This window comes from Dreissena polymorpha, chromosome 9, assembly GCF_020536995.1.
Source record: "Dreissena polymorpha isolate Duluth1 chromosome 9, UMN_Dpol_1.0, whole genome shotgun sequence".
NCBI lineage: Eukaryota > Metazoa > Mollusca > Bivalvia > Myida > Dreissenidae > Dreissena > Dreissena polymorpha.
Window position 1 is genome coordinate 66,909,951 of NC_068363.1, and position 12,317 is coordinate 66,922,267.

Sequence of the window (12,317 nt, forward strand, 5' to 3'; positions counted from 1 at the left end):
TGGTGAGCTTTTGTGATCGCCTTTTGTCCGTCGTCCGTAGTGCGGCATCAACATTTTGCCTTGTGAACACTCTAGAGGCCACATTTATTGTCTGATCTTCATGAAACTTGGTCAGAATATTTGTCCCATTAATACCTCGACTGAATTCAAAACACAATTTTAGCCCAATCATCATGAAACTTTGTCAAAACATTGGTTTCATTGATATCTCGGACGAGTTCGAAAATGGTCCAGATCGGTGAAAAAACATGGCCGCCAGGGGGCGGGGCAGTTTTCTCTATATTTCCTTATATGGCTATAGTAAAACCTTGTTAACACTCTAGAGGCCACATTTATTGATTGTAGGACATAAGCCCCCCAGGACAAAACCCCCCCAATGAAAAAATGAACATTTGGACAATTGCCCCCCAGTAGTAATAACAGGTAGGATATAAGCCCCCCATTGCTTATTTTGCATCTGGATATTTGCCCCCCAGTGCTTACTTTAGGAGTGGACATTTGCCCCCCAGTGCTAATATCATATGTTGTTTCCATTAGACTAGTATATCTCTGTATTTGGATTCAGTATTATTTCATATCTCATAAATATATTATCATAGAAACTTGGATCATTATAATTCGAAATAAAAAAGGTCCAGAAACTCACTTTGGACGCTATTTAAGAATTGTTAAATATTTTCTAAAACTTTATCAAACAAAACAAAGTAACTGTATTTTACACACTGTTATAAATATGCAAAGATCGGAAATTGTTCAAAGAAATAATACAGTGAATTGGTCATCAAAAGTTCGCGATATACTTAACCATTCAGGATTTGGAGATGTATGGTTATTCCCAGAATCTATTAATATCGACAAATTCATCCCTTTATTAAAAATAAGATTGCGAGATCAGTATGTAGCTGAATGGAGGACTAACATTGATTCGTCAACATCGTTATATATGTATAAAGAATTGAAACCTACATTCGAAAGGTCATCGTATTTAGATTTAATTGAAAACAAAAAACATAGAAGGATTATTGCCAAAATGCGTCTCTCATCTCATAAATTGTTAATTGAAACAGGCAGACATCATAATATTGACAGGAACGAAAGAATATGCCCCTTGTGTAGCTGTAACGATATCGAAGATGAGTACCATTTCATACTAATATGTCCGTTATACCTAGAAGAAAGAATCAAATATATCCCAGAATTCTATTACAAGCGACCTAGTATGTTCAAATTTATTAAACTCCTTAAAGGGATCTTTTCACGCTTTGGTAAATTGACAAAATTGAAAAAAGTTGTTTCAGATTCGTAAGTTTTCGTTTTAGTTATTATATTTGTGAGGAAACAGTAATACTGAACATTAACCATGCTCTAATATAGCCATTATATGCATCTTTTGACGATTTTAAAACCTAAAAATTATAAAGCGTTGCAACGCGAAACGATTGAATAATTTGGAGAGTTCTGTTTTTGTCGTTAAATTTTGTGAAACTACGAAGATTGCTTATATAAGGTATAAAATACGTCACGATAAGTACTCGGCGGAATAGCTCAGTAGGCTAAAGCGTTTTTACTTCAGGACTCTGGCAAGACTCCAGGGGTCACTAGTTCGAAACCTGCTCCGGGCAATGTTCTTTTCCTTTTTTTATTTTTTTTCTTGATTTTTTACTGGAGCTTTTATGATCCAATGTTTACATTTATCAATATAAAGCATTTACTGAATAAGTTAAAAAAATGCCAAAATCTGTGAAAAGGCCCCTTTAATAGTAGTAAGAAAACGACACTTAGAAAGTTAGCCATCTATTGTATATCATGTTTCAAAAAAAGAGATAACACTTTGTTTATTATCACATGAGTGTTAAGAAGAACTATAGCTTATACTAACAATTGGGGGTACTTTGCTTGGTACATGTTGTTTGTTAACCATGGATGTATCAAATGTGGTTATGTTTTTATATGTATTCCATGTCACATTATAACTTGCAATTAGAGCACTCTCACTCTCCAGTGATGAGTGATTTATGAATTGATGAATGTAATTTATACAATGTTATTATTTATATTCATCACGAATGTCTGTAACATTATCATGTATTTGTATATGACGATAAGCTTGTTATGCTTAAGTCAAAATAAAAAATTCTGTTCTGTTTAATTGCCTAATCTTAGGTAAAACAAACATCTTAAAGAATTTGAATTGTTTTTTAATTAATCAATCAAAAGGATTATCAGCTTGTTAAAGGTGTTACATGTGGCTTTGATCATATACTTGTTAATGAAAATTAAAGGCTTCTGTATTTAATAAATCAAAAGGATTAAAAGGTGGTGATAATTGGACATGATTATCTGCTCAATCGAGTAATGTCGTTTAAAATAAGGCACTGGGGGGCAAAGGTCCACTTCTAAATTAAGCACTGGGGGGCAAATGTCCAGATGCAAAATAAGCACTGGGGGGCTTATATCCTACCTGTCATTTCTTCTGGGGGGCAATTGTCCAAATGTTCATTTTTTCATTGGGGGGGTTTTGTCCTGGGGGGCTTATGTCTGGATCCCCATTTATTTTCCGATCTTCATGAAACTTGCTCAGAAGATTTGTCCCAATGATATCTTGAATGAGTTCAAAAATGGTAACCTTTGCTTGAAAAACATGGCTGCCAAGGGGCGGGGCATTTTTCCTTATATGACTATATATGGCTATAGTAAAATCTTATTAACACTCTAGAGGCCACATTTATAGTCCGATCTTCATGAAACTCGGTTAGAAGATTCATCCCAATGATATCTTGGAGGATTTCAAAATGATGCCGGTTGGTTGAAAAACATGGCCACCGCGGGGGCGTGGCATTTTTCCTTATATGGCTATTGTAAAACCTTGTTAACACTCTAGAGGCCACATTTATTGCTCAATCTTCATAAAATTTGGTCAGAAGATTTGTCTTATTGATATCTTGGATGACTTTGAAAATGGTTACATTTGCTTGAAAAACATGGCTGCCAAGGGGCGGGGCATTTTTCCTTATATGGCTATATATGGCTATAGTAAAATCTTGTTAATACTCTAGAGGCCACATTTATAGTCCGATCTTCATGAAACTCGGTTAGAAGATTCATCCCAATGATATCTTGGAGGATTTCAAAATAATGCCGGTTGGTTGAAAAACATGGCCACCACGGGGGCGGGGCTATTTTCCTTATATGGCTATAGTAAAACCTTGTTAACACTCTAGAGGTCACATTTATTTTCTGATCATCCTGAAACTTGGTTAGAATATTTGTCCCAATTATATCTCAAATGAGTTCGAAAATGGTTCTGGTCGCTTTAAAAACATGGCCACCAGGGGGCGGGGCATTTTTCCTTACATGGCTATATATGGCTATAGTAAAACCTTGTTAACACTCTAGAGGCCACATTTATTGTCCATCTTCATGAAATTTGGGCAGAAGATTGGTCTCAATGATATCTTGGATGAGTTTGAAAATATTTATGTTTGCTTAAAAAACATGGCTTCCAAGGGGCGGGTCATTTTTCCTTACATCGCTATAGTAAAATCTTGTTAACACTTTAGAGGCCACATTTACTGTCCGATCTTCATGAAACTTGGTCAGAAGATTCATCCCGATAATATCTTAGACGAGTTCAAAAATGATGCCGGTTGGTTGAAAAACATGGCTGCCAGGGGGCGGGGCATTTTTCCTTATACGGCTATAGTAAAACCTTGTTAACACTCTAGAGGCCACATTTATTTTCCGATCTTCATGAAACTTGGTCAGAAGATATGTCTCAATGATACATGTATCTTGGATGAGTTTGAAAATGGTTTCGGTTGCTTTATAAACATGGCCACCAGGGGGCGGGGCATTTTTCCTTATATGGCTACATGTATATTTGGCTTTAGTAAAACCTTGTTAACACTCTAGAGGTCAAATTTATTGTCCAATCTTCATGAAATTTGGTCAGAAGATTGGTCTCAATGATATATTTGATGAGTTTGAGGTCAAGGTCACCGAGGCTAATAATAGATTTTTTCCGTCCCTTTTCTATTACAGTTTCTCACAGCGCCTTCAATATTTTACCGATTTCTTACATATTTTGCTTGAAGGTACCTAGCGTGGACCTCTACCTTTTGATGAGGTTTGAGGGATACTGTGGTCAAGGTCACCAAGGCTAATAATAGATTTTTTCCACCGCACTTTTTTTACAGTTTCTCATAGTGCCTTCAATATTTTACCGATCTCTTACATGTTTGGCATGAAGGTACCTTGCATGAACATCTACCTTTTGATGAGGATTTAGGTCACTGCGGTAAAGGTCAATGAGGCTAATAATAGATTTTTTCCATCACACTTTTCTTACAGTTTCTCATAGCGCCTTCAATATTTAAACGATCTCTTACATATTTGGCTTTTAGGTACCTTGCATGGACCTCTTTTGATGAGGTTTGAGGTCACTGGGGGCAAGGTCACCGATGCTAATAATAAATATTCTCAAGGTCATACTTTTTTCTTCACAATTAATCCATTTATCGACAAAGCATGATTGGGGAGCATCCATCAGTTTTACTGATATCCTTGTTTACCTTTATAATGATTTTGATCGTATGATGAAGTCTACATGTAGGGTATTTAAACCATTTACAATTAATTTTAGTTGGGGAAGGGCATTCATGGTTTACAAACATGTTCTTGTTTGTTTTTGTCTGTGTTTTGTTCCAAAACCTTTTTTGAAAAGGAACTGTTTGTCTAGGTTTCATACAAATATTAAGTTCTATGATCACACGGGCATATAAATTCTAATCTACCAAATCCATTTCTTTAATTGAAAGCTTTTTCCACTGTTTATTTACATTTAGAAAGAGTTAAACTGTAGAAACTTATTGAAACAATTATGTAAAAATGTCAAACTTCATTTCACAGTTAAATAGTTAAAATAATTTATATTTTTCATTAAAGGGGCCTTTTCACAGATTTTGGCATGTTTTGAAGTTTGTCATTTAATGCTTTATAATGATAAATGTAAACATTGAATATCAAAAGCTCCAGTGAAAAATCAAGAATAAATTTAAATAAAAAAAGAGAAAAAAAGGTAAACCTCAGCAGGGCTTGAACCACTGACCCCTGGATTCCTGGAGTAAAAAGTCTACCACTTAGACCACTCGGCCATCCTTCGGCATACAATTTGAGATTTATTTTATACTTTATATAAACAATCCTTGTAGTTTCAAAAAAAAAATATAACGACAACAACAGAACTCACCAAATAATTAATTTGTTTTGTGTTGCAACGCTTTATGATTTTCAGGTTTTTAAATCGTCAAAAGATGCATATACTGGCTATTTCAGTGCATGGTAAATGTTCAGTATTACTGTTTCTTCACAAATATCATAACTAAAACGAAAATTTGCGATTCTGAAACAACTTATTTCAATTTTGTCAATTTACCCAAACATGAAAAGGCCCCTTTAAAGTCCAAGAATACTATTCACTAGTATCTGCAGTAACCCCCCACATCTATTTGAGCCCAGCTTTGAGAGACGTGAGTGTAATGCATGTGCATAAAGTGTTGTCCCAGATTAGCCTGTGCAGTCCGCACAGGATATTAAGGGAGGACACTTTCCACTTTAATTGTATTTGTTCGTTTAACGGAAGTCTCTTTTTAACAAAAATCAAGTCTTGGCGAAAACTGTCATCCCTAATAAGCCTGTGTGGACTGCACAGGCTAATCTGGGATAACACTTTGTGCACAAGGCTCATTTCTTTAACTTTTCAGAGTATCCCAGTGGGGCCAGAAGCTCCTTCTTCTGCTAATCTCTCCCTTCAGCATCCTCTACGTTGCCACAGTGATTCGTTCCCTTGGTGACAAGAATGAGGGCGGTTCACTGGGTCTCCTTGGTGACGCGTGGAGCAACCTCAGTCACGGTGTCCTGCTTACTCTTGTGGACAGATACTTTTTCGGCAACTGGTTGTTTGCCTTGTTTAGCTTTGCAGTGTTTCCCAATTGGTTGAGTCTGTGGTCTATTTCTTTTTGTGAGTCTGAATAATGGTCAAGTCATTAGGGATGCAGTTCAGCACTGTGATTTTTCCACTGGTTAACTCTAATGTCCATTCCACTCTATAAGTCACGGTAAGCAAACATTGTTATGTGCTTCATGGTATTTCCAAACTGGATCCAAATTAACCAAATTTCTTTTTCACTTAAGACTAAGAGTGAAAAATTCTTATAAGGATTAAATGTTGAATCAATATGCTTTCTGTTTCAACTGACATTTCTTAACTGTGAGCTGTTACACATGTTTATGTCCCATGTTTTTATAAAATGCTTGTTTACTGGATCCATTCTGTTTTCCTAAGACTATGAATGGGTAAGTGAATAGCACTGAATACAGTCCTAGGTCAACCAAATAGTACTGAATACAGTCCTAGGTCAGCAAAATAGTTCTGAATACAGTCATAGGTCAACCAAATAGTACTGAATACAGTCCTAGGTCAACCAAATAGTACTGAATACAGTCCTAGGTCAGCAAAATAGTTCTGAATACAGTCATAGGTCAACCAAATAGTACTGAATACAGTCCTAGGTCAACCAAATAGAACTGAATACAGTCTTATGTCAACCAAATAGAACTGAATACAGTCCTAGGTCAACCCAATAGTACTAAATACAGTCCTAGGTTAACCCAATAGTACTGAAAACAGTCCTAGGTCAACCAAATAGTACTGAATACAGTTCTAGGTTAACCCAATAGTACTGAATACAATCCTAGGTAAACCCAATAGTACTGAATACAGTCCTAGGTTAACCCAATAGTACTGAATACAGTCCTAGGTCAACCAAATAGAACTGAATACAGTCCTAGGTGAACCCAGTGTTAGTAGAACTGAATGCATGCAATCTAACAGTACTCAATAGAGTCCAATGGCACTGAATACATTTCTAGGTTAATCCAATAGTACTGAAAACAGTCCAATAGTACTGAATACTGTCCAGAGGCACTAAATACACTCTTAGGTTAACTCTGTTAAAATAGCAACGAATACTGGCCTAAGTTAACCTCGTGTTAATATTATGTATACTGTCATAGATTGACCGATGTGTACTATCGTAGATTTACCGATTTATACTGTCATAGATTGACCGATTTATACTGCCCTAGATTGACCGTGTGTAATAAGAGCTGCATACAGTCCTAGGTTAATCATGTTGTCTGTTTCCTTTTGCTGAATATGCATTTAGTATTAAGTGTTGTTTAATTGTAAAAGTAAGATTTTTCTTGTGGCTATCTCAGTGACTAGTCTTGTTTAAGAGCATGTGTGCAAATCTGATACTTAAGTATTTACAATCATAATCCGTCAGTTGTGTGTGATCAAAAATGTGTGTGTGTGTGATAAACTGTTTACTTTTTTCTGAGTGTTAGATTTTAGTGTAGCTACATAAAACATGCACATTTGAGTCGCGTTCTGAGAAAACTGGGCTTAATGCATGTGCGTAAATTGTAATCCAAGATTAGCCTGTGCAGTCCGCAAAGGCTAATCAGGGACAACACTTTCAGCTTTTATGATATTTTTCATTTAAAGGAAGTATCTTCTACACGAAAATCCAGTTAAGGCAGAAAGTGTTGTCCCTGATTAGCCTGTGCGGACTGCACAGGCTAATCTGGGACAACACTTTACGCACAAGCATTATGCCCAGTTTTCTCAGAACGCGACTCATTTGTTTTCTTTAAAAAAATGTTTACTAGCCATTTATTTTATTCTATTCCATATAATAGTGTTATTCTATTCCATACAATAGTGTTCACTGCTTAAATTGTTGATCGATGATTATAGACAAAGAAAATGGTTTGAAATCTGATATTTATGCTCAACTAATTATATATCATTTTCTATGAGTATAAATAGAAAACTATTATTACAGATAGATTTTACATACCATCGGTCAAATCTCAATTTATGATCTGAACTTCTACTGACAGGTATAGTTGTAGTGTTAGGTACATTACCACTGGCATATCTTGTAAAGTCTATGCAGTCATTAAAGGAAACCAATTATTTGCTAAATGCGTGTTAGTGCATAATCTCATTTCAACTTAAATATTGAGGGTTATAAGACTGATATCAATTGGAAAGACTTATTCAAAGTGACAGACACAAGTAAATTATTCGAAGGTACATGTACATTTCTACAAAAATATTTTTTCATTGATCTTTTAACTTATGACTTTTTGTGTTTCTATAAATTTAACTTTTTTCCCCAGAATGGAATGATTTTCTAATAACTAATAAAGGTATCAGTGTTGCTTACAGAAACAAGGTCCAAGGTGAAAGGTCACAATACAAGGTCAAAAGTCAGATTTAGAAAATCAGTCCCGAACAATTTGTCTGTTGTTTAGCTTTGTTAAGCATTGAGAGATTTTCAAATAACTTTGGAAAGGAATCAGCATGGTGAAACCGCTTGTCACACATGAGAATCAGGTTGTATGTTCTGAGTCAAGGTCACAATAAAAGATCAAAGGTCAGATTTAAGAATCCATTATCAACACTTTGTCTAGAGGAAAAATTTGTTCAGCATTGATGGGTTTTGGTATAACTTGAAATAAATTAATAAAGTATGATATGTCAGATTAGTATTACACTCAACAACCAGATCATCAGGTCCAATGCCAAGGTCACAATTCAGAATCCAATGCCAAATTAAAGAAGCAACCCCAGGAAAATACATCAAGGGAAACTTTGAAACTTACCTGAGGTAAAAAAGAAATGTTATTAAGAAATTCTATTAAGTGTTTGCTCATCCTTTGACTACTGACATTTTCACACCAGGGGCCCAACTTATTTGATTTTGTTCTTACACTATGTACATTGACCACTCAGAACACTCAATTTTCCGAAATATATTTCTTTGCATTTATTTATTTCATATGTCTTTTCGAGTAACATGATCATTTAATGAATGTGTCTAACATTTTATATGTCTTTTTGTATAACATTTACATTTGTATCAACACGATCGGTACTTTAAAACGCCACTGTGTAGATCCTCTGTCTTTTTTTGATAAACAACGATAAAACTGTAGTAGATTTGTTGATTTTATTCCTTTCTGACATTATCATTATCGCATTCCAATATCAATTAATTTTAACACTTGTTGTTGCAATCTTGCAAATGATTTTAAGTACAAATTTAAATGGTTGCTGTGAACAGACTACTATTGGTGAGATATATTCCTTAAAAATGGTTTAATCCGTAACAAATGCAGTCATATCTAGCTCTATATAATGTAAGATCCATAGTTGCTGATCCATGCAGCTATGATGTTGGGAGTATTGACAAATTAAAGAATACGTTTTGTTACATTTAATCTGTACGTGTATTCACATACTATTGTCATATTGGATGTCAGATTGTGTTCAAACACATCAGAACAGAAATAGAAATAAAAAGACTCGTCAATAGATTCAAAGATCTATAGGTCTTTGATAGATTGATGTAAGCAAATACATCGTTCAGAGCTTTGGACCAAGAAATGCAAAGCTAATTTTACTTGAACATTCATTTATAATAAGTTTTGCCTAACATCTATCACAAATATAATATGTATTGTTTGTTTTTTGTTAACATCTTAAAATCAGCAAGAAATATGGGCGTAGCCCGTACACGACAAATGCCATGTATGTACATTTGTATGTTTTACCTGAAAAGCAAGCTGAGGTAGTCTATCTGGTAAAGCAACGTTATACATTTAAAACATTCATACAAGTGCTGTTACTGTCACAGAGCAATGCCATTGAAAACTGGATATTGTTTGCGATGCAGCTCGAGTATTCAATGTTTGAAACAAGGTGGACAGTGTTTTTATTGTCGTCCCGCGCTTCGAATTTTAAATTAGAAGAGCAATTCTGAACAATAATAATTTAAACAAGTATTCGAAAAATAACTCAACGTCGAAATAGGTCTACGTAAAGGTTCTTGGATAAATAGAAAATAAAAACAAGACAGTTAAAAACTTAAATACACGTATGAATTATTCTTAGTAAATGAAATACAAAATTTATAATAAAACATAAGACATAATTTCCACTACGAACTGTCAACACAAAACTGCGTCCAATACACGTCAGTCTGGTCACTCGATACCATGCACAGAGACGTGTCTGGGTGTCCGCGGCGATTCCAGTCCGTTGGTCAACCTCGCGGTCCGCAGCACGGACCCCAGGGCGGATTTCTCGTTCGTTTTTTCGGATTTCTCCTTAGTCGTTGCAGACGAAACACTTATGCCGCTTTCACTGGAGTCTGGTCGATCGGTTATCTTGTCGAGTGGGTTTTGGCGCGTGGAATATTGCGAAACGCCCGGATGTATAGGAACTTGAAGACTCGCTTCATGCATTTCGTATAATTTCAACATTTCGGGGGGAGGTCTTAAAGCCGGTTCGGCTTTCGGATATGGCTTCCTTGAATACTCTACATAAAGTGGACCATAAAATGGAACAATGACTGTCAACAGCAATATATGCCAACACTTCCAAACATTTTTCATTCAATATAACGTTTTTAAAAGTACGACTTAAATTAAAGAGATGTTTAATGGCGAGTTTATAGAATATTTTCCCTGTAGGAGACTTTATTCAACTGTTTCCTTTGTGTATTATTTTTAGGCCGCTTCACAATGGGAACAGTCCTCAGTGACACAATACACGGGATGTGTGTGTTAGGGTAGGGGGGGGGGTGTCAACAGTGACACAATACACGGGATGTGTGTGTTCGGGTAGGGAGCAGTCCTCAGTGACGCAATACACGGGATGTGTGTGTTAGGGTAGGGAGCAGTCCTCAGTGACACAATACACGGGATGTGTGTGTTAGGGTAGGGAGCAGTCCTCAGTGACACAATACACGGGATGTGTGTGTTAGGGTAGGGAGCAGTCCTCAGTGACACAATACACGGGATGTGTGTGTTAGGGTAGGGCAGTCCTCAGTGACGCAATACACGGGATGTGTGTGTTTTAGGGTAGGGAGCAGTCCTCAGTGACGCAATACACGGGATGTGTGTGTTAGGGTAGGGGGGGGGGGGGGTGTCAACAGTGACACAATACACGGGATGTGTGTGTTAGGGTAGGGAGCAGTCCTCAGTGACACAATACACGGGATGTGTGTGTTAGGGTAGGGAGCAGTCCTCAGTGACACAATACACGGGATGTGTGTGTTAGGGAGCAGTCCTCAGTGACACAATACACGGGATGTGTGTGTTAGGGTAGGGAGCAGTCCTCAGTGACGCAATACACGGGATGTGTGTGTTAGGGTAGGGAGCAGTCCTCAGTGACACAATACACGGGATGTGTGTGTTAGGGTAGGGAGCAGTCCTCAGTGACCCAATACACGGGATGTGTGTGTTAGGGTAGGGAGCAGTCCTCAGTGACACAATACACGGGATGTGTGTGTTAGGGTAGGGAGCAGTCCTCAGTGACCCAATACACGGGATGTGTGTGTTAGGGTAGGGAGCAGTCCTCAGTGACACAATACACGGGATGTGTGTGTTAGGGTAGGGAGCAGTCCTCAGTGACACAATACACGGGATGTGTGTGTTAGGGTAGGGAGCAGTCCTCAGTGACACAATACACGGGATGTGTGTGTTAGGGTAGGGAGCAGTCCTCAGTGACACAATACACGGGATGTGTGTGTTAGGGTAGGGAGCAGTCCTCAGTGACACAATACACGGGATGTGTGTGTTAGGGTAGGGAGCAGTCCTCAGTGACACAATACACGGGATGTGTGTGTTAGGGTAGGGGGGGGGGGGGCTTGTCAAAATAAGACATAATTGAAATACACACCATGGAAAGTTTGTTCAAATGTAAAAAAAAAACATGCTGTTAGTTAATAAAAGTAAAAAAATACTAAGCAGTATTATCAAAATACTACAAAAAGTTAGTTTGCTGATATCTTAAAGGAAAAAAACTAAATTAAGATACAATCTAGAAACAACGTGCAAAAAGGTGCAAGGACATCGCCCATGCAGACAACAAATATAGGTCATTTATAATTAATAGTTAAAAGTTTTTGCCATCTAGGTGTCATGACGTAGTGATCGCTACGCATGCGAACAGAGGGTGGACTCTCTTGAACAACAACTTTGGTTAAATCTGCGGAGTCTTGTCTCTTCAATACCATCGGCGGGTGACGTGATCGCTCGGTTTGCTTGTATGCTTCTAACGCGTGAAAAGTAAAAACAAAAGGTGAAACGGTGAAAACGGAAACAGAATATGTACGTTGAAAGAAATAAGAAGCTGTGTATCCCTTGCCAGGGGTGCAAGCTGTCACAGAGGGTGTACCCTC

The 12,317-nt window shown here is 37.1% G+C and overlaps 1 protein-coding gene across 10 annotated transcripts in view; it reads left to right on the top strand.

The window, feature by feature from the left end:
- Positions 1-9,065, top strand: part of LOC127844656 (glycosylphosphatidylinositol anchor attachment 1 protein-like) — a 169,431-nt gene extending 160,366 nt beyond the window's left edge. For 4 of the 10 annotated variants that reach the window (XM_052375055.1, XM_052375056.1, XM_052375054.1 and 1 more), the window contains exon 13: positions 5,763-9,065. In XM_052375055.1, the coding sequence (XP_052231015.1) occupies positions 5,763-6,033 (271 nt within the window). In that variant the 3' untranslated portion in view covers positions 6,034-9,065. The remainder of the gene's footprint in view (positions 1-5,762) is intronic. The other 6 variants (XR_008032859.1, XR_008032860.1, XR_008032855.1 and 3 more) reach the window with 6 other exon arrangements.
- Positions 9,066-12,317: the final 3,252 nt, after the last annotated feature.